This window comes from Dasypus novemcinctus, chromosome 23, assembly GCF_030445035.2.
Source record: "Dasypus novemcinctus isolate mDasNov1 chromosome 23, mDasNov1.1.hap2, whole genome shotgun sequence".
Classification (NCBI taxonomy): domain Eukaryota; kingdom Metazoa; phylum Chordata; class Mammalia; order Cingulata; family Dasypodidae; genus Dasypus; species Dasypus novemcinctus.
The window spans coordinates 64853432-64877247 of record NC_080695.1 but is presented as its reverse complement, the minus strand read 5'-3'; the positions used below and the strand labels follow the sequence as shown (position 1 = coordinate 64877247).

General features: G+C 46.9%; 1 protein-coding gene across 1 annotated transcript in view; it reads right to left on the bottom strand.

Annotated features, from left to right (window-relative positions):
• Window positions 1-23816, bottom strand: part of USP7 (ubiquitin specific peptidase 7) — a 64684-nt gene that overhangs the window by 30173 nt on the left and 10695 nt on the right. Inside the window, 1 exon segment of the mRNA XM_058286488.2 lies at window positions 1755-1859. Within this exon segment, the coding sequence (XP_058142471.1) occupies window positions 1755-1859 (105 nt within the window).

Genomic DNA, 23816 nt, shown 5'->3' with positions numbered 1-23816 from the left:
AAAATCTCCCTTCCACCCTCCCTCCCCAAAATGTGGGAAGAAAAGGAAAAACAACTGTTATATGCTGGGGGCAGGGGAGGATGTGCAAGCCGAAGTAAGTGACCCTTTTAGAAGGTCTGCCCTGCCACTGAAGTCGACTGGAACCTTTCACCCTCCACTCCTTCTGCCTTGCAAAAGACACCTAAAATTCCAAAGCAGGAAGAAGGGGGCACTGAAGACTGCTCAAGTGTTCTCCCACAGTAAGTTTTCTCCATCTGGGGAGCCACACAAAGGCTGTTCTACGCCCCGGTTCTCAACACCGCAGTTTACTAACTACTAAGATAGCAGGCCCTCCTCCTTGGGATGCTCAGCCAGGCCGTCCTGTCCCTTGGTGGACGTCTGGCAACACCTAGAGACATTTTTGGGTGCCATGGCTGGGGGTGGGGGGATGAGGCTGGCATCCTACGATGCACAGGACAGCTTCTGCAACGGAGCCATACGGCCCGAGATGTCCACAGGGCCGAGACTGAGAAGGCCCGCCATCTACCTATGCTGTATCTTATCCTAAGACTCGCATCCAAAGAACCATGCAGAAACATGAGCGTGCATCTGCCCCGTGGAACTGCGTGGGGAGTGCCCTGACTGGGTCAGTTACGGCTCCACGAGAGACTAGAATTGACCCCGACTTGCGCCTGGAGGCCCGTGCTGGCCACACCTCCCCAGGCGTGCCCTCGCAATCTCTCTTGGCATCTCTGGGGACTGAGCTGAAACCACCAAACACCCAGCAACCGAAGGGACCGCACCCACACCGTCGCCCTCGGCCTAGTGGAAAGCGCACTCCACAGGTAACAAAGCAGCGGGGTTTAGACCACGCCTCTTTACCTTCCTCAGATATTGCCTCAGCCAGCTGCCAGGGGGTAAACCGCACTGTGAGAGAACTCTCAACTACGGCTGCAGTTTCTCATGGAGGCTGAACTTTTGGCAGGAGGTCTGAACAGCAGTCCTTCTGGCGGTGCAGCCCGTGACTGATGGTTTCTTTCAACTGCCCCGTTACTCCCCTGGGAAGGACACAACCCTCGTGAGGATTGATGGACATGCTTTCGACAGAACATGGTTTCATATTACACTGCAAGATTCCAGGGGTGGCATTAAGTGATTACTGGCTGCTACCTTCTCAGGATTTTGATCTTGCAAATGTACGAGTCACGTAATCTGATAAATTACAGGAGAAATATCCTCAAAAAAAAAAAAAAAAAAAAAAACAAGACTTCCTAGGCACAAACGTTCATGCATGTGCATATGCTTCTACAAATAAAGGCTACAGACCAAAAGTCAGAGTGGGAGAATCAAGTCCAAAGCATGAATCTGATCTCACACCTAATGGGAGTGGGGAGGGATTAACAGCTACAAACAACTGATAAACACTGCAATAAGAATGGAATGGAAAGCCAAGTTCCAAAGTCTAGAAGTATCTTGCTGCAGACAAAAAGGAAAGGAGAGTAAGATAAACTTGTTCTGAATACTAACAGTGGCTGGAATTCCGCAGGAGTGAGTCAACGCCCATCTTTACACACTTCTGCATTTAAGTCGTCTGGCCTAGGCTGGGCAGAATCAACTTACCTGGAAACGCTAGGCAACCATGAAATTCAAACCCAAACAGGCGCCTAAACTTTCCTCAGCTACAACCTTAACATGTTTCCCTTAAGAAACCCAGGAGCACTCAAGGAGTAAGCACGGACCACACCCACCGGGCGTGCCACACCGTGCGCACTCACCATCCTCCATGTCCTCTTCCGCGGTGGTGTGGCCATCGCTCATGGCTACGTTCCCATTGATGACAGGGTTTTGAGTGATTCTTGGTGGGTCATCAGTATCTCCAGCTTTAAAGAAAACAAAGACATTCAAAGGCTTTTATCCCCATTCGTGGATTAAGTAAAATTATATTTGATGAGTTCCAGTCACTAATAAATTAGTTCTAATTATACCATGAAAAATACCTAATTCTAATCCAAAAGGTAGGTACTATGATGTTTACTAAACACAAACTTTTCCTAAATTCAGAATGCTAATTGAAGCTTGAAAACATGCTGTATCACACACTCTGCTCCATTTCCAATGACATTTAATGTTTTACGTGGAATTTATTTAACCTTTATTCTGCTCCAACTTTCTAATTCTCTTAAATTTAAAAACCTTTGTAATTCATGTGGAAAGTAGAAATTTCACATTATCCTGCAGTAAGTTTCCTGCACGTTAAAACTCAACTCTAGAGAAAATTTAAAGATTTACCAAATATATATCCAAAATAGCAAAACACTAAATATTTTGAACTTTTCACATTGGACACATATCGGTGTCTTTTTTAAGATTTTTATATTTTATTTATTTCTCTCCTCTGCCCCCCCCCACCCCCAGCTGTCTGCTCTGTATCCATTTGCTGAATGTTCTGCTGTGACCGCTTCTAGCCTCATAAGTGGCACCGGGAATCTGTTTCTTTTTGTTGTGTCATCTTGTGTCAGCTCTCCGTGTGTGCAGAGCCATTCTTGGGCAGGCTGCACTTTCTTTTGCGCTGAGCGGCTCTCCTTACGGGGTGCACTCTTTGGGTGTGGGGCTCCCCTATGAAGGGGAAATCCCTGCTTGGCACGGCACTCCTTGTGCGCATCAGCACTGCACATGGGCCAGCTCCACGCGGGTCAAGGAGGCCTGGGGTTTGAACTGCGGACCTCCCAAGTGGTAGACAGATGCCCTATCCATTGGGCCAAGTCTGCTTCCCTATCAGTGTCTTTTAAAAATTTCAAACAGTCACCCTCAAAGGGTCAACAGATAAGGAATGAAAAATTAAAGTATAAATCCATGCAAACACCAGGACAGAGTTTGTGGGGGGCACGGGGCATTGGTGAGAGATGTCACCATGAGTAGTGTGTAGAAAGCATCTGGAAAGGAATGACAGACTGTCGTTCTAAACGTTTGCCGAAATCTGGCTTGAAAAATATTTACATATAATCAGAAGTCAGGTGCAAAACTTTTAAGCGAAATTTGTACTGCAGATGTAAGATGTGAACTCTAGTTTTAATGCTCTCTTAACTATTTTGATTAGTCAATTTCAAAACACAAAATTCTCTTACACTGACCATAGGTTGATCAATTGAAAAAGAGAAAAACTATGGCAACACTGAGGATTTAAATAGGGTCTACTGGCCAAAAGGACTACACTTCACATTCCACTTCAAAATGCTTCCTCCTCACATTGGAATACCTTGCTTGTTAGAACTACTTACTTTCCCATTTTGCCTAGACCAGTTTTCCCTTGTATCGCAGGTGTCACACTCTCCAACAGCCATTAAGAGCCAGCTAGGGAAGCAGATGTGGCCCAAGCAATTGGGCTCCCATACACCATATAGTAGGTCCAGGGTTCGATACCCAGGGCCTCCTGGTGAAGGCAAGCTGGCCCGTGTGGCGAGCTGGCCCAAGGAGAGTGCTGGCCTGTGCCGAGTACTGCCCCACGCAGGAGTGGTGGCCCACGTAGAGAGCTGGTGCAGCAAGATGATGAAACAAAAAGAGACACAGAGGAGAGAGAATAAGAGACACAGCAGTCCAGGGAGCTGAGGTGGTGCAAGAGAATGGTCACCTCTCCCACTCTGGAAGGTTCCAGGATCGGTTTTCAGAGTTGCCTAATGAGAACACAAGTAGACATAGAAGAACACAGAGAGCAGACAATGGAGAGAGGAGAAATAAATAAATCTTAAAAAAAAAAAAAAAAAAAAAAAAAAGCCAGCTAAACGGGAGATGTGCTTTTTACGTACTAGGTAGATGTGTGCTTGGCCTCCAGTTTCAGAGCCTTTCTCCCGCCAGCCAGGGCTGGTGTGGTTCAGCACCATGGAGAGCGCCCTTCTCAGCCTGGGCCTCCAAATCCCCACCAATGAAGACACATAATAAAAGCCTCTCAGGTGCCTAATGGCACGGAAATCATGTTTCTCTCCCCTTAAGGACCTCAAAACCCTTTAGAAATCTTTTAAAGCCAAGAAAAAAGTACTGCCACCCAAATTTAGACAGAGATAGCTAAGATCACTTCCAATCCTGATCATTTATTTCTTTTATTAAATATTAACATACCCTTAAAAATGTTTTGAGAAAAAAATACCTGTGAAGGATTAAATTATGGCAATCCCAATGGAATATTATGCAGCAGGTTTAAGTTCTCAATGTACATACACAGAAAAAAAAAATTTTTTTTAAATTAAGACTTCAATCAATGTGTGTCATACGCAACCTTTGTTACAAAAAGGGAGGAGTACACTAGAATGAAAATCTATAAATTCTTATGTCCCTCCCCTTTAACTAAGGTGATACATGAAAACCTGTTATGAGGTTCTGCCAGACTAGCAGTAGTGAGATTTTTCACTACTCACAGATGCAGGCATATACTCATACCATGAATGTACTATAAATCTATATGTGTTTTAAGTGTAACTTTTAATTTAATTAAAAGTTAAAAGTTCAGTTTTCACTTTCCCTCAGTTCAAATCTGTCCTACAATTGATTTATAATAATGCTCCAACGCAATAATGACACAATTTCCAGAATATGAAACAAGGCACCACACCTAAAATAGGATATGTAAATGCAAGCAATCTAAATCACGGTGTGTCAATTCTACAACTGACCCCATCATTTTCTTTTTTATTTCTCCCCACCCCCTCGTTGTTGGGTTTTTTTTTTTAATTTGCCATTTCTGTCTGTTGCAGGCTTGTCTTCTCTTTTTAGGAGGGACCAGGAAACGAACCCAGGACCTCCGAACGTGGAGTCATCTCCACTGACCCATTATTCTTAGGCAGAGACAAAGCTTAGCGTTTCATGAGATCCAGTGAAATCAGATTATACAATCAAATGCAGGCAGAGAAAGAAGAAACTACCATTTTTGACCCTGCCATGTGAGAGAGGACTCCTGGTACACCGACAGCTGCAGAACGGCTGTGAAGTCTCTCTGAGACTGAGAGGAGGCCTGGACAGAGACGAGCCCTAGGCCTGGCCGCCCACACTCGGGAAGGGAAGGCAGAGACCTCAGCACAGCCGCCTGCCATCTTGCTTCACCACGTGGTAGCTGACTCTGGTGAGAAAGCATCCCTGATGGTGCCTCGGAACTGCAAGTTTCTACCCTAAAATAAAATTCCCATTATAAAAGTCAAATTAAAAAAGCAAAATCAAACGAGGCCCTGCCCTGACTAGGATGGCAAAGTGAGATGCTTCAGGGCTCCGCCCACCTACAGAAGTTTTGAACAACTAGCAAGAACCTGCAGAAACATCTTTCTCGAAGTTCCAGGAAACAGTAATCGGACTGCATAACTGGACAAGCTCTGAATCAAGAAAGCAGCAGGTGGATCTCCTGACTCCTGGCTGCCCCCACCCATCCCATCCCCTCAACAGCTCAGATCCTGGTTCCAGTTCCAGAGAGAGCCAAGTAACCCTGGTGTACATATAAGGTATACATGGCTCAATCTGTCTGGTGCTGGCCTGAGGGACTCCCTGTCCCAGAATTTGCCCTGCTTGTGGAAGGAGTGGGTGGGACTGTAAGAAAACTATTTGTTAGGAAAGAGGAAACAGTTCTATCCTTGTAAACAAAGGAATTCCAGAGCCACATGTGCATGCCCAACACAAATGGCATGTGCAGAATGTATCAGGGAGGCCTGGAGCTATCCTCTAAACTCATTATATGGATAAGCCCTGAAGGTAAGCATGTGCACAGGTCCATCTAAAGCAGGGGTTCTTAAAAAGGGGTCCCTGAGCTTGAACTGAAATTCAAAAAAACATTATTCTTGTGGGGACATGTTGGTGCTGGTGTGATGTATTTTATTAAATAATACACAGTATAGTGAGGACTTTGTAAGGGGTCCGTGGTTTTCACATGACTGGCAAAGGGATCCAGAGAACAAAAAAAGGTTAAAAAACCCTGATCCAAAGAGCCCTGGAAAGGTGGAAAGGTGTTTTGTTTTCTCTCTCTTTGTTAGCTCCAGGCAGTCAAAAAAAGCTCTGCCATAACATTAACTAGCTAGATATTGGATTAAGGAACAGGTGCCTGAGAGTCTAAATTCCAGTGACATGTTAAAATATCAAAAATGACCAGGTTTCCTTTTAATTGTAATCAAGTTTCAAGAAAAGATTACAATACACATAAAAAGTGATGGCTCAGGAAAAGGAGAAGACTGAAGAATTAGAAAACTCTGGTGAAGAGGATCAGATCTCCAACACAGCAAAGATTTTTAAAGAGGTAAAGGAAACAAGGACAAAGAACTAAAGGAAACCAGGAAAACGAGATGACCACAAAAAGAACATCGGTAGAGAAAGAGAAGTTATGAAAAGGAACCAGACCTGAAGACCTCAGCAAAAGAACCTGTGAGGGGTCTCAATAGCAGATTGGAGCTGTCAAAAGAATGAATCAGTGAATCAATGGTTGAAGAAACCATTCAGTCTGAGGAGCAGAAGGAGGAAAACATGAAGAAATATACACAAAGCCTGAGGAACCTGTGGACACCACCAAGCATACCAAAACACATTATGGAAGTCCCACAAGAAGAAAGCAAGAGGCAGAGAGAATATTCAAAGAAACAAGGGCTGAAAATTTTCCAAATTTAATGAGACATCCAAGATGCTCAACAAACTGGAAACATGATAAACCCAAATAGACCCACTCCATGCCATGTTATAATCAAATTGTCAAATGCCGACAAAAGAGAATTCTGTAAGCCACAAAAGAAGCAATGTGTCACACACAGGCTGAAAGGCCTTCAGACAACTGACTGCATGGGTAAACAGAAACACCAGTGCTGCCGTATTTTTTCATTTGTAACTCCACTTTTTAATTCCTATAGGATCTATAAGGCAAATTCATAAAATGTAATGATAAAATCAATGGCTTTAGACTCAATGTATAAATATGTAATAAAGGAGGAGGGGAGATGAGGTACAGAAAGAAGTTTATGTGTACTACTGAAATTGTCAGCATCAAAGCAAATGAGATTTTTAAGGTTTAGAATATTAAGTTTTATGGTAACCACAAAGAAAATATCAGAATATGCAAACTCACAGAGAAAGGAGAGTACTAGTTTCCAGGGTGGGGGGAAGGGGCAACGGGTAGTTAAAATAAACACAGGGTCTGTTTGTTTGTTTGGAGTGAGGGGAAAGTTCTAGCAATGGATGGTGGTGAGGATATTACAACATTGTGAATGTGATTAACCACTCAATGGTATGTCTAAGAGAGACTGGGATGAGAAAATATGTATGTTTCACAATTTTTAAAAAAAGAAACTAAAGTGATAATGACAAATGCAATACATGACACTGGATGGGCTCTCAAAGAATGAAGAAGGCTCAGAAGGACATTATTGGGTCACAGGAAAATTCAAATATAGAATGTAAGGCTTTAAATCAAGTTAAATTTCTTGAACTTGATTGACTGCACTTAGGGTGATCATGAAAGTGAATAGGGAAGGAGATGTGGCTCAAGCAACTGGGCTCCCATCTACCATATAGGAGGTCCAGGGTTCCCAGTGAAGGCAAGCTGGCCCACATGGAGTGCTACCCCGTACAAGAGTGCTGGCCCACGCGGAAAACTGGTGCAGCAAGAGGACACAGCAATAAGAGACACAGCAGAGGTGGCGCAAGAGAATAATCCCCTCTTCCCACTCTGGAAGGTCCCAGGATCGGTTCCTAGAGCCGCCTAATGAGAATACAAGCAGACACAGAACACAGAGCGAGTGGACACAGAGAGCAGACAATGGAGGGAGGGGGTAGAAATAAATCTTAAAAAAAAAAAAAAAGTGAATACTATCCTTATTCGTAGCAAATGTACATGGCAGTATTAAGTGCTCAAGGATATGCTGTGTGCAGCCTGCTCTTGAATGTTAAGAAAATAGACGGATGACTGGTTGATAGACAGATGCTATCCTATGGTAATGGTGACAAAATGTTAAAATCGGCGGACGTGGGTATCTGGGGGTTTGGGAGTTCTCTGTACAGGGGTCCGAATTATTTTCACAAGTGCCCTAAGAGTTTGAAATTATTTCAAAATAATAAGTAAAAAATTTTGAAATGAATGAATTCAGATTGTAGCTGGGAAAAAAAGTTATCTTTACAGGTTTGTGACTTCTCGATGTATTTTTTTGGTCAAAAGTTATGGCAAGGAGCAGATGTGGCTCAAGCAGTTGAGTGCCCAGCTCCCACATGGGAAGTCCTGGGTTCAGTTCTTGGTATCACCTGAAAAAAAGACAGAAACAAACAACAAGCAAAACAAACGAAAAAATACAGGGAAGCCAATGCGGCACAGTGGCTGAATGCCGGCTTCCCACATACGAGGTTCCAAGTTTAATCCCCGGCCCTGGTACCTCAAAGAAAAAGTTATGGCAATAATTTACAATCAATTCATGATATCTGTGGATATCTTACAGGGTAGATGTTAGAAAAATGAATAAATGCTCCCCAGTTTTGCTGGTAATAGGAGTAACTGCAATGTGGTGATGGAAGAAAAGCTCAGTATTTTATAAAATGAGGGATCTGGTTCAAGGATTAATTAAGACAGGATTTCTCTACAGGTGGCCCCTAAAGAGGCAAGGCAAGTAAAACTCTACAGCTGAACCAAAATCTGCCTAAGCAGCAGAGCCCCCTCCCCGGCCCCAGAAGAGGTTACACCTATGTGCTGGGGTGGCTCTCAGCAGCCCACCAGTGCATGGGCCCAAGGAGCTTCCGACCATCCAGTCCACCAAGGGACGTTGCAGGTAAGTTGGCAATTCAAGTCTGCCTCCTAGGGGACTGAGCACCCAGTTAAAAAAAGATATTCATAAATGAGTTAGTTCAGCAAGAGGATTAAAATTTAATTAAGACATGGTAAATCTCTGGACCAGAAAGAAAATGACAAAAGCGCAGATAACCACATAAAAGTTTGTACCAGGCTCCCAGAAATACCCTAAAAAATAAGGCAATAAAACAGCCTTATATTGTCAAAGACAGACGGGCAAGATTGCCATGTATGTTTATTTACTGCTATATGCAAGTTATGTCTCGCCTAGTTGGAATTTTCTCAGACATACTGTAATATGTCTGCAAGAACTAAAATTCTAACATAATCACCTCAAACAGAAGGCTGGAAACACATCTTGTGACAAATGCCAATCACAACAGGCAATACCTTCACTGGACCAAAGTCCGTGATAGGGAAGCTGACACGGCTCTAGCAGTTGGGTACCCGTCTACCACACGGGAGGTCCCGGGTTCGGTTCCCGGTACCTCCTAAAGAAGACAGACAAGACAGTGAGCTGACGTGACAGGCTGGCATGGGGAGCTGACTCAACAAGATGATGCAATGAGATGATTCAATGAAGAGACACAACAAGGAAACACAATGACACAACAAGGAGTGGAGGTGGCTCAAGCCACTGGGTACCTCCTTCCCACCTGGGAGGTCCAGGGTTTGGTTTCTGGTGCCTCCTAAAAAGATGAGCACACAACAAAACAGAGAGAGCAGAAAGTGAGCGCAAACAATGGGGGCAGGGAGAAATAAAAATAAATGTTAAAAAAAGTCCCTGATATATGAAATGTCTGTTGGGAAAAAATAAACACTCCAAAATACACATATCAAACCCAGAAATACAAAAGACGTTTATATTGTTCATGACTGGGAAACCTTTGAGAACAAATCTTGTGGTAAGAAGCAGAGACATAATTATATATGTGTACATTTTTTTAAAAAGACATGAAATACTTTTTAAAAGAGTAGATTTAAAGCCATAAAAAGGCTACCTTGGCTAGTTATAAAATCTTTATTTCCTCCCACTACTTTTCCTGAGGATGCCTATGCTTAAATGCAGATTTTTCTTCCCACTGACTTCCATTCATTTGTGATGTCATAACAGAACCACAAGCCTCAAGAACACCTGCCAACTGCTATGGAGATGATGGTCCTAGCACTAATCAAACACCTGAATCTCACTCGGATGAGATAACAGGAAACACAAGCAAAATTCCTATTTATTGGATTTTGATGGTTTTTCTGTCACTTTTCAAAAATTTACCAAACCTTCCCCAAAAGGCTGGGGGAACACCACCCTAAAGCCTCACAGGCCCTGACTAGGAGCCCTCCCGTGCCACCATGGTGGCGCCCTGGCTGCCAGCTCCCAGCCCTGCTCAGATCCAGAGGCGCCCAGTCAGCCCCCCAAGGCCCCCCGAAGCCTCCGACTCGACAGAGCCTCCTGGCCCAACCGAGCGGCGCACAGGGCCTGGCCTCGGAGCCGCCGGGGCCTACCCCGCAGGGCACACTTGACCCATGCCTCCTTCACCCCCAATTCCAAGTGAAAAGTCCCTGCTGCCTGCTCCGCCCCCTCCTCTTCCCGTCCCCTCATCCCCTCCCTGTCCCTGTCCTCCCTTCCACAGGCAGGGGCAGGAAGAGAAGGAAAGTGGTGGAGTGGTCCCCAGGGAGAGGCCTGCAGAGGAGCCCCACGAAAGAGGACTCCCCTTTGCCCGTCTGACCGCAGAGCGGACGCTGTGCACCTACTGACCACAGAGCGGACGCTGTGCACCTACTGACTGCCACGCCTCCCCCCACACAGCTGGTGACAAACCCTTCTTGCCAAGGTCTATATGTGTCTTCTTAGAATTGAGGCCATGGCACTTCTTTAACGATTCCAAAAAAGACTGTTTTCTTCACAAATCATAAAAATAAAATGTTTCTGAACCCGGTGAAGAACACAACTTAAAGCAAGGGTTAACAAGATAAGTTAGAAAAGCAGTATCTCCCTGCGTCTCAGTTTTAGCCCACTGCTATTTCTCAGTTAGCAATCCCAAGTATATTCTGGAAGGGCAGTTTACAAAAGTAGGCATTGGTCCTCAGTCTCTCTGGGCACGCCCCATCAGAACTCACCTTCCCGTCCCAGCCTGTGGTTCCCAGCCATGTCTGCATGGCTCGCCAGGAGAAGCCACTGAGCGCAGGGGGCGGGGCGAGGTTCTCAGCCCACATCAGACTCCCTAGAACCTCCGGAGGCTGACCTCACCATTCTTTTTTTTTTTTTTAAAGCTCCCAACAAAATTCTGGTGTTAGGACCAGACACACATTCAAGCCACCTCATCAATTTAGAGAACTGCCTTCAGAGGCAACACGGTCCAGGAACACAAAGAGGAGTTACAGAAAATCTGGTGAAATCCAAAGCGTGGAGTTTGGAGAATCGTGACGTACCAACATCAGTTCTCTAGGTGTGACAAAGGTTCCCTGGTGACGTAGGATGTTAACAACAGGGAAACTGAGCGAGAGGTGCACAGGAGCTCTGTACTAACTCTGCAACTTTTCTATTATTCCAACATTACTCCAAAATAAGTTTATTTTTAAAAGGAAAAAGTCAATTAAGAAAGCCCTTCAATTGAGTCTAGGAATAGGAAGCAAGGGAAGTAATTATATAAAACTTACTGATGAGGGAAGCAGACTGTGGCTCAACTGATAGAGCGTCCACCTACCATATGGGAGGTCCAGGGTTCAAACCCAGAGCCTCCTGGCCTGTTTGGTGAGCTGGCCCACGCACAGCACTGCCGCACGCAAGGAGTGCTGTGCCGTGCAGGGGTGTCCCCCGCGTATGGGAGCCCCACATGCAAGGAGTGCACTCCGCATTGAGCCACCCTGCGAGAAGAAAGCATAGCCCGCCCAAGAGTAGCGCTGCACACATGGAGAGCTGACGCAGCAAAATGATGCAACAAAAAGAGACACAGGGGAAGCAGGCATGGCTCAACTGACAGAGCATCCGTCTACCATATGGAGGGTCCAGGGTTCGATTCCCAGGGCCTCCTGACCTGTGTGGTGGGCTGGCCCATACGTGGTGCTGCTGCGCACAGGGAGTGCCATGCCACGCAGGGGTGCCCTATGCGCAGGGAGCGCGCCCCGCATGAAAAAAGTGCAGCACCGCACACACAGACAGCTGATGCAGCAAGATGACGCAACAAAGAAGAGACGCAGTTTCCCAGTGCAGCCAGATAATGTAAGTGGTCGCAGAGGAACACACAGTGAATGGACAAAGAGAGCAGACAATGTTGGGGAAGGGGAGAGAAATAAATAAAATAAATCTTAAAAAAAAAGACAGATTCCTGGAACTGCCGAGAATGCAAGTGGACACAGAAGAACACACAGCGGATAGAGAGAGATCAGAAAACGGGGGGGGGGGGGGGGGGGGGGTGTGTCGAAATCTAAAAAAAAATTTTTTTAAGGCAAAGCACTCAAAAGTGTAAAAAAACTGACTAAGGAAAAACGTTTCGTATTATCAGCCACATAAAATCCATCTTAACTTTTCAAGCAGCTACGGGTGGGGGAAAAGGCAATTTGAGAGCTGAGGCATGAGAAGCCTCCCCCGCAGGCACGCAGGGGCCGGGCAGCAGGGTGGGCGTGCTGTGGAGGGCGCTGCTGCGGGGCCGGAGCCGAGAACACACGACCCACGACAAGGCGCGAAGATGTGCTTCAAGAACGTGCATCGAGGGAGGCCGGGGCCCTACAACCTTCAGGGGAGGTCGAGGCCCCCAGGGGAAGGCAGGGCCAGGCACTGTCCTCACACATGGACACACAGGTGCAGCGATCCCGCCACCCCGGGGCCAGGCTCGGGCCCCATCAGCCTCTTTCCAGAGGGCAAAACCAACGGCCCCTTCCTCATGGAGGAAAGCTCACTTCTGAGGAACAAGGACCCGTTAGATGGAGGCCTCCTGTGAATCAAGAGGCCCCGGGCAGGAAGAAACCAGACACAAAATCCGTAGCCAAGGGGCATGGTGATCCCTGCACGGGACTTTTAAAACAAAAGTGTACTCCTGCACAATTTCTACTGTTCCCAGCCTGGTTCCATTTTAATTACGCTTTGTATTCTGCAAAAACTGTGCGGTCCCGTGCGGTTATTGCAATAATCCAGACAGTTTTCCCTCTACCCAGTTCCCCCAGTGGTACCACCCTGCAGAACCAGAGGACAGTAACACAACCAGGGCCCTGACCTTGACACAACCCAGCCAGTTTCCACTTCGATGTGCCCAAGTTTCCCTGCTCATTTGTGTGTCCATTTAGGTCCAGACAATTGTTATCACCTGGGGGGGTCCTGTGTCCACCACAGCATCCGAGATATGCAACAGTTCCACCCCACAGGGACCCCTCAGGCTGCGTTTTCATAACCACACCCGCCTCGCTCCCCTGCTCCCTCGACAACCCCTGACTAACCTGCTCTCCATCTCTAGAACTCTGTCACTTCGAGAATATTACAAATGCACACAGGACGTAGCCACACTGGCGCCTGCGCCAGCACCCACTCCCTTCCACGGACCAGCTCACCCCCCTGGACGCAGCGCAGCTTGTTCTGAACCATTCACATGTTGCCATCCGGGCTGTTTCCTGTTTGCTGGCTGTCACTAATAAAGCTGCTGACCACTGGTGCGGAGGCCCTGGCCTCTCACTTATATTTACTTTTGGATTTTGGGGGGAAAAGATTTATTATTTCTCCCCCCTCCCTTGTTTGCACTCACTGTCTGCTTTCTCTGTCTGTCTGTTGTGTAGCTCGTTTTCTTTTTTTTTGTTTTAGGAGGCACTGGGAACTGAACCTGGGCCCTCCCATGTGGGAAGGAGGTGCCCAAGTGCTTGAGCCACATCTGCTCCCGGCGTGTTGTGTCTCTAGTTGTGTCATCTTAGTGTGTCAGCTTGCTGTCTTGCTCGTCTTTACTAGGAGGCACTGGGATCCAAACCCGGGACCTCCTGTGTGGTAGGCAGGCACCCAACTGCGTGAGCCACATCCACTTCCCTCCTTTTGGATTTTTTAAGGAATGAGAGGTTCACAGCGTCTAGGCAAGGATGTCAGGATAAAGAAGTGAAGGGCCTGCCCCATTCCACCTCGGAGGGACAGGAAACCAGTTTCTCCTTGAGCCTTCTCAAGTTTCCTACGTACCAGTAGGCACAACACACACCCACGTTTCCTCACACAAACAACACTTAACATTCACAATACATGATCGAATTACAGCCATTTCACGTCCGCGCACACCGGCCCATGTAGGTAGCCACATGGAGTGCGTGTGAATAGCTCCAGACCTTAAAGCATGATTTACACCATTTCCAAACGATGCTACAACAGCCCTGGGCCTCTCCACACCACCCGTCCAGCCTTCCCAGGAGCCGCGCTCCTTCCAACGGCAACCCAACAACACCTCCAAGAACCAGAAAGCGCCACCCCCCACGCGGCTCCACGGCGCCACACCCAGCCCGCAGGCGTTCGCACTCTGCTCAGGGGAACTCCTGCTCTCCCTCACAGCCCACACCTTCGCCTGCAAGAATTCAAGCACAGTCCATTCCCCGATGCTCCGGTCCACAAGATCCTCCAAGTACAGAAATCCAGCCCTAGGCTGAGAGGAGAAAGAATGGGCAGCCGAGAACCCCACAAGGGAAGGAACAAGAAGTCATGCCAAGAACCACCTCCAAGCCCCACAGAGAAGGGGCTGCTTCCGTCAGAGGAAGGCAGGGCCAGGGAGCAAGGGGCAAGGGTCAGCGAGCAGGGGGCAAGTCCAGGGGCAGGGGCAGGTGCAGGGCCAGGGGGCAGGGAGGGGGCAAGGCTGGCGGGCACTGGGGAAGCTCACCCGGATAACTCATTGAAACCTTTTTTAAGACCCTGGTCCTTATCCTTTATTAAAATGTTTCTTTTTTAAGAAGAAGGGTAAAACAAAAACATGGGCATGTGCAGCAGATGTGAAGGGCTGGAGGCCTGGAGCCCGGTGGGAGGATGCCACTTTCCTGCGAGCCCACCCGCTGTCAGGGACACTGTAGCTCCGCTCTCTCTCTCTCTGTTCTAAACACCTCCTGGAGAGGATTTCCTGAAGAGGACACTGAAGTTCAGAGAGGTTCAGGTGATGGCTACTAAAGCGGGAGGGCCGGAATTTAGGTGCGTCCCTCTCCTGAAGCTGGGGGGCCTCGGGGCACCCCAGAGCTCTCACCAGCTCTCCAGCCCTCAACAGGGACAAAGATCACAGGGGCTGAAGGAGGAGGAGAGGGGACAGGAGAAGCTGGCCTCCTAGATAAGCCCTCACTGGCACGACCTGCCTGCAACCCAGGGAGGGTGGAGCACCAGGGCACCCCTGCACGGGGAGGGCGGGGTGGGGGGCAGAGAAGCCCCAGGGCTCCCACAGAACCAGGGACACTGGCAACCAAAGGAGGCTGCATTACCACGCTCCCTACCAAGTCAGAAACTCCGCAGAAGAGATGACTTCTGAATGCTGCTAGAAAGCACACAATTATGTGGGAAGGATCGGAAGCTGTGTGGTGATTTACAGTCCCCTTTGGGGGATTCTCCCTCTAAGACAAACCTGGGCTCAGGAGGGACAGTGGAATAACCCCAGTCCTCAGACGCCGGAGGTCACGAAGGAAAATGCTATGGTGTTTAAAGGATTAATTAGGTCAGGATCGCAGTGCTAACTGTCCCGGGTCCCCACTCCAGCCTGCTGGTCACCCCCTCCTGGACCCACCGGCTCGCTCCTGAAGTTACCAGGTGGAGAAGAGTGGGCGCTGACCAGGCAACATGAACCGTGTTTGCCAACAAGCTTGTAGTGGGGCGCAGACACAGTCCACGTGCCTGTGGGCCATAAGAAACACCCCGAAAGCCTCCGGCCCTCCGACCCTCCCTCTGTGCCCAACCGAAAGGAAAGCAAACCTCTTCCAAGCCAAGCCTCCAATCTCTGGACTTGGTTCCTAAACGGAACACTTCAACTCTGTTGGCAAAAATTATCGTTTAAGATCCTTTCTAGGAAAGCGGACTTGGCCCACTGGATAGGGCATCCGCCTACCACAAGGGAGGTCCGTGGGTCAAACCCCCGGCCCCCTTGACCCGTGTGGAGCTGGCCCACGTGCAAAGCAAGGAGTGCCCTGCCATGCAGGGGTGTCCCCCACGTAGGGGAGCCCCACGCACAAGGAGTGCACCCCGTAAGGAGAGCCGCCCAGTGCGAAAGAAAGTGCAGCCTGCCCAGGAATGGCGCCACACACACGGAGAGCTGACACAGCAAGATGACACAACAAAAAGAAACAGATTCCCGTGCCGCTGATGAGGATAGAAGCGGTCACAGAAGAACATGCAGTGAGTGGACACAGAGAGCAGACAACTGGGGGGAGGGGGAGGGGAAAGAAATTTTTTTTTAATTAAAAAAAAAAAAAGATCCTTTCTAGGCCGTTATCGTTATACTGCCAAGGATTTCCTCACACCCCCCTCAAAAGGTGGGTACACCCTAGTTATCTGCAATTACAGTAATACCTCGACGAATGAAGACGTATTAATACTCCTTGGCCCAATGCCTCTTTCACTAGGCAGGAGCCACGTGGAGGCCCCGGCCAGCCCTGGCCCTGCGTGCGGCCGACCCACTGCTCTGGAGCCTTCCAGCGCCAAGGGCTGCCTGGGGCTCAGCAGCGTGGGGAGCAGACAAGCTCCCCGGCTGCAGGGCGCTTCCCTTCTAGTGGGAGGAGACGAGTAAGGGCTTCACAGGGGCGGTAACTGCCGCGAGGGAAGGCAGAGTGCAGGGACCCAGCCAGCAGACCTGCACGTGTCCGCGTGAGACCTGCAGCTCGGCAGAGGTGCTGGAGAAGCACATTCTGGATGGACCCAAGACAGGCACCGGGGGGTGGGCAAGGGGTGGAGGTGGGAGATTAGGTTTCAGGTGGAAGAAGGCCGGCAGGGCTAAGGCTAGGGTCACACGGGGGCTTGGAGGCTGTGGCGAGGGGTGAATTTCATTCCACCATGTTCTCTCTGTCGCCAGCCGAACCAAGCAGCAGCTGCACACGGCCCTGAAGGCACCCCTCCCATCTGGGGTGACTGGGGTGCCCTCCCCATGAGCCAGAACGGAAGTGACCCAGTCCTCGGACGACTGGTGGCGATGGCCACGCCTGCCCTATTACCCCAGTGACTCCATGTATTCCTTCTGTCTTAGTAACAGAAGAACTGCAGCTTAATCACACAATTCTAAAATGTTACGGTTTTATTATTTCTATGACGTTGTGCGCTGATAAAACCCCACTCTGAGGCTGCCTGGGGCTCCACTTGCAGGTGACAGTCCTGCCCCACTACACTGGGGCTTCTTCGGTCCTTCCGCCTCCAGTAGGCCCTGCGGTGCTGGGGCCCACGCCTGCCCAGTGCCAAGCCAGCGAGGCTGCAGGCACCAAGCAGTACTGCTTGACTGAAACATGACAGCGCAACACTTCGAAATAATCCTGATTTAAATCAGACACAGGAAAAAAAAAAGCCCCAAAGAAGGCCATGTATAATTTGTGTTCTTTAAATAAAACTGTTCAGGGCTTTTGGTTTGGTTTATTATGTAAAAATCATCTGTTCCCTGGGGCATCATGCAAACTACCAATCAAGTCAGTTACAAACTGAGTGTCCATTTGGTTTCAATGTTGTGCTGGACACAGGAAGGGGCATAAAATAGCACAGAGTTTAAGAGCTTATAATTATGTCTGTCCTGCTGTCTTATACATGTGGCCCTGTTTCACCAAAAAAAAAAAAAAAGAGGAACAACTGCATTATCTGCTAAACTGAGGAGTGCAGTCCAAGTGCTGTGGGTGCACAAGAGAGCTGTTCCAGCATGCCTGGCAACAAAGACAGGGCTTTGTGGGAGCTAGCGGACGGTCTGGAGAAGATGACACAAAATACCTGCAACATGTAATAGCCAAAGGATTAATATCCAGAATATATAGAGTCCCTGGAATTCAAGAAGCAACCCAACTAAAACAAAGGGAAAATTTCTAAGAAAAGCAAACGACTAATAAATCTACTCTAATGCAATAGCATTTTTCATCTACCCAAAAGTGAAACACACGTGCCTAAAGATATACCAAGCATTGTATGTCCTACACTGAAGTACAAAAATTAAAACTTAAAAATTAAAACTTAACTCACATATCAAATGAGACAGTTGTATTTCAGAATAGACAGATCTTTAGAGACAGAAAGCAGATCAGTGGTTGCCAAGAGCTAAAGGAGGATGGGGGATTAGGGATGTTGGCTACAGGTGCACGATTTCTTTTGAGTGTGATAAAAATGTTCTAAAATTGATTGTGCAGATGGCTACAGAACGCTGAATGTACTTAAAAACACTGAGTCGTACATTTTAGGCAGGTGAATTGTATGGTTTGTGAAGTATATCTCAATAAAGAAAAAAAATGGGAAAGTGGGCGGACGGGGACAAGAGTCCCACATCACAATTATTCTTCAGGGTTTTGCATAATAGAGTTTATTATGAAACATCACTTAAGTCATGTGTTTCTCAAAATAATAAACATTTTGGTTTTTAAAATTACCTGGAAAATGTACTTAAGTATATAGATTTATTCTACACTAACGTGGTCTTAAAGAAAAAGTCAATAGAAATTTCACTGAATTACCGTATAAGTGCCTTAAAGAATGAATGCAGACCCAGAGATTCCATGCCTAGGTATACCCAAAAGAATTGAAACAGGGACTCAGATACTTATCACAACGTTATACACAATAGCCAAAAGGTGAAAACAATCCAAATGCCACCAACTGATGAAGAGATAGATAATATATGGTATATCCATATACTGGGATATTATTCAATGATAAAAAGGAACGAAGTTCTGATACGTTACAATATAGATTAACCCTGAAAACATTTAAGCAAGAGAAATGAATATATATATGAAATATTATTAAAAGGGAAATGTTAAATTGTATGTATGGTAACAGAAAACATTTTTTTAAATCCATGAAATTCCTCTACAACACAGTGAAGTCTAACTTAAACCATGAACTTTAATTACTAGTACAATTTTATAAAAATGTGCTATCATCAATTGTAACAAATGTTCCACATCAGTGCAAGATGCTGGTGGTGGGGTAGTATAAGGGAATCCTGTAATTTATGCACAATTGTTCTATAAACTCACAACTTCTCTAATAAAGGGGAAATTTTTTTTTTAAACATTGAGAAACTCCTTCCATAAGGAGCACTTTGCTTCTTGCTATCTTGACTTTAATAAAGAGAAATAAGAATAAACAGAAGATAGCGGTGGTTTTAATTTTTTACCCTTCTCCTGAAGGCTTGACCGCCTAAATATTCCCAAGGGAAACGCTGGCCCTGCAGCTGGAATTGATTTGCTTAATGTGTTCTTCAAAATAATAAAGAAATAATCCTTGCACTCTCATGTGGAAATGGAGTACCACAACTGGTCTTTATTTACCCATAAAGTGACTTCAAACACACAAATATAGATTCTCCATCATTAGTGAGAACAAAGAACATAGTAATCCAATCATTCCTTCAGCCTTAATGGAGGGGCCATGTGTCTGACACATTCCAAGTCTAGTTACCTGAATCAAGCACAAATTCTGTTACCATAGTCTCTTGCAACCACAAACTCATTTTCTTCCATAGAGTTGTAGCATCAGTATGATTCTAATGGGGGATTCTCATCTATCAATAACAAATTTAAGGGTCAAAAAAGAACAACCAACAAATTCCAAAACATACCTGCAGTAAAACATTTAAAAGATAATTTAACCAACTAAGCATAAGTTAACCCATACTTTAGCTTATACAAAGTGCTTTAAAAAGTAGCCAGTCCCAGCCAGCTAACAGGGAGGTGACGAAGGTCAACCACCACACCAGGGAGCCAAGAGTGCCTACAACTGCAAACAGGAGAACTGCATCCACCATCCAAGTGGAATCGAAGCACCCTCTCCATACAGAGGTGGAGTGGACATAACCATCACAGGGTCCACAGAATGGAGGAATAGAGTATGGGTTAGACTTACTGATACTCTATTCTGGAACTAACGTGATTAGTAATGGAAGTAAATGTAGCACTGAGATGGAGAAAGTGGCCATGGTAGCTGCTGATGGTGGGAATGGGAAGATGAGAAGTGATGTGGGGGCATTTTCAGGACTTGGAGTTGTCCTGGGTAGCACTGCAGGGACAGTTTTTGGACATTGTATGTCCTCCCATGGCCCACTTGGTAGACTGAGGGAGAGTGTAAACTATAATGTGGAACACTGACCATGTGGTGCAGCAGTGCTCAGAGATGTATTCACCAAGTGCAATGACTGTCCCATGATGATGGAGGAGGTTGTGGCTATGGTAGGAGTGGGGTGAGGCGGGTGGAGGGGTATATGGGACCTCATATTTTTTAATGTAACATTAAAAATAAATTAATTAATTTAAAAAATAAAAATAAATAAATTAAAAAGTAGCCAGTGTTGGGAAGTGGACTTGGCCCAAAGGATAGGGCATCTGCCTACCACATGGGAGGTCCGCAGTTCAAATCCCGGGCCTCCTTGACCCGTGTGGAGCTGGCCCATGCGCAGTGCTGATGCACGCAAGGAGTGCTGTGCCACGCAGGGGTGTCTCCCGTGTAGGGGAGCCCCACGCGCAAGGTGTGCGCCCCGTAAGGAGAGCCGCCCAGCGCGAAAGAAAGTGCAGCCTGCCCAGGAATGGCGCCGCCCACACGGAGAGCTGACGCAGAAAGATGACGCAACAAAAAGAAACACAGATTCCCGTGCCGCTGATAAGGATAGAAGCGGTCACAGAAGAACACATAGCGAATGGACACAGAAAACAGACAACTGGGGGGGAAAGGAGGGAAGGGGAGAGAAATGAATCTTTAAAAAAAAAAAGCAGCCAATGTTTATCAAGTGTTCAATAATATAAAGAGGATTATGTGTACAAATTCTGAGACTGATTTTCATATAAACACACATCAATTTTAATGAGTGAAAGATTCCAAATGTTGTGGGATACAATTTTAAAAAAAGAGATGAAGTTCTTATACATGCTACAATATGGGTTAACCTTGAAAACACGGTAAGCAGGAGAACTCAAGACATAGAAGGCCACACAGTGCATGATTCCGTTTATATGAACTATCCAGAACAGGTGCCTGTCTATGGAGACAGAAAGCAGAACAGTGCCGCCAGGGGCTGGGGAGGGAGGAATGAGGAGTGACTACTTATGCAGAGTTTCCTGTTGGGGTGATGGAAATGCCTTAGAACTACACAGTGCGGATGGGCCCACAACTCTGTAATGTACTAAAAAGCACTGAAATGTACAATTTAAAATGACTAATGGTTAATTTTATGTTTTAGATCAATTAAAAAATATCCAAGTGGCCATCCACAGATGAATGATTAAGCAAAAAGGGGTAGATCCACACAAGGAAATTATTATTCAGTCAGGAAAAAGGAATGAAATTCTGCAGCGTGGCTGAATTTTCCAATCATTAGGTTGAGTGAAATAAGCCAGACACCAGAAAAAGACAACTATTTTATTATTCCACTTAAAAGAAACTTCCAGAATGGGCAATTTCAGAGAGACAGAAAGTAGATTAGAGGTTCCTGGAGCTGAGGGGAGGGGGGTACTTATTACTTGAGAAGAAATATCAAGGGGGAGCGGCTGTAACTCAAGTGGGTAAGTGCCTGCTTCCCATGTACGAGGTTCCGGGCTTGATTCCCAGTACCTACTAAAAAAAAAAAAAGGGTTTCTGTTTGGGGTGATGAAAAAGTTTTGGTAATAGATGATGGTTGCATAGCACTGTAAATGTAATCAATGCCACTGAATTTAATACTTTAACTATGGTTAAAATGACAAATGTTATAGTGTATATGTTACTACAAAAAAATGAATTTACAAAATCATGGTGAAAATAAATCGCAGTAAGATATGATTACTAATACATTTTATCAGAACGTTAAGACTTGTTAAAGGTTAGGTGCATCATAATCCTTTTTTATATTGTTACTAAAGCAGGTAAAATTAAGGTTAATTGGCATTAACACTGTGGCACATTCCTGACTGAAAGTAAAATATAAGAATGCAGTGCATTTGATTATTTGGTTCTGAGTGGGGTGAAACCAAGGTGTAGAGAAATGACAGTCCCTTGCTCCCTCCAACCCCAAAGCCTAATGCGGGAGAAAAGCAAAGAAGTACGATACAAAGCAGTGACTAAATACAAAGGCTGTGCCCAGGAAGCACAGAGAGGCTTAGGCTGCCTACAGGCTGGCCACTGGCCCCAGCAATTCCCATTCCCCTAATCCAAACCCTCCCGTCCTGAAGGCCCAGCGCCAGCACCCCTTCCTCGGGGGCCTGCCTGCCTCCCCACAGCTCCGCGAGATCCCTCCCTGCCCTCACTCCCGGAGCCCCAGCTCTTCCTCCCTGCTGGTGCCATCACTTTCCACCCTGCATTAGGTATCTGGACACGTGCCCCATCTGCAGCCGCCTTTCCACCAGCAGACACCCTGCCATACCCCCACCTCTGTCCTCCCCCTCCCCACCCGTCGGGCCTGCTGCCAGAAGGGAGACCACCAGCAAGTACGCACCGAGGGCCGGGGTCCTTCCTCCCGGTTGTTACAGATGCCAAGTGCTTGGTTTTCCACCTAAACCATCCTGATGAGGCGGAGTTCCCCATTTAAACGAATACACCTAGAGAAGCAAGCTAAAACCCGCTTCACAGGCCGTCTACCGTCCCGAGAACTTTCTGTGACAGTGGAAATGTTCAACAGCGGCCTGCCCAATACAGCTGCCAGGAGCCACATGTGGCCGGTGTGCTAGAAAATGAACACTAAATCTTACTCAGTGTTCACTGCTTAAATCTGAATAGCACCTGTGCCAGTTAGTGGCTGCCACGTGGGACAATGCAGACCCTCTGAGTCTTGTTCTCATCACCTGTAGAGCAGTGGCCACAACAGACTCAAACAAAACTATGTCCAAGTGTCCCAAGACACTCACGATGAAAAAGAAAGGAAAAAAATCAATCATGGGAACATCAACATAGCAACTAAGCTGTAAATAATGGTCTCTGGTCTCCAAAGGAAATACAGCCCAATAACTGAACTTGTGGATGTGTGACCCTCACTCAATCTTCCTCGACTTAAATACCCCAAGGGAGTTAATACCCCCAACTCCAGAATAAATCCTGAAGGCGTGGTAGGGGCCATGCTTTTAACAGTGCACTTCCCATGGCATTTAATCCCGAAGGCGACAACTGCCACCTCGCAGACTCCTGTCGTCAGCGCCGCACTGCTCAGCGCCCCCACCCAGCACAGGAGCTGCCGGACTTGCGTGATGCGGGCAGGAGCCCAGGCGGCCACCTCAAGAACCTGCCCCTTTCCCCTGACTAGCCCAACGGCCACGTCACCCACACACACCTTCTCCAGACGCCCTGAATCAACTCACCTGAAGGTGTCACTATCTGCCAAGCCGCTGGCCAAGGCACGAACTGTGCATTCCTGCCCCTTAGTGTTTGTGCCAAGTAGCTCCTGACCAAGGTCTCTGAGGCCAGGATTTGTGCCTCTTCATCTGCCAGTTTTTCCCGCAGCAGAACCTCAGGCCCGATGGATGACCAGCGGCTCTGCATTCAGTCTACTATCTGTGCAAAATCACGCCCCTGACTGGATGTCCAAAGGCTGCAGAGACGCTTGACCCAGCAGCACCGGGGAACAGAGGGGCCACCGGAAAAACTTACTAAGACCAGAAGCCACGTTTGTCTAAGCTTTCTTGAGTCGGGGATTAAGAGGCAAATGCCTCAAGGGAACCAAGGACAGATTTCTGTACGTAAAACTAGTTTTGCTAGAGTTTCTAAATGCTACAGTCACGTCACAAACTAAACATGTTCCCAAAGTTACCTATGAAGCAATCCATATACAGACCTCATGTACCTTCAAATTCGCTGCCAGGGAAGGGGACCCAAGAGGAAAATACTCAAAATATGCTGCAAAAACAATAAATGCCCACAGCTAGCTGGAAGTTAATGAAGCAAGGAGACAGCCTCTTGAGTCACCTAATTTCTTTCAACTCCTGC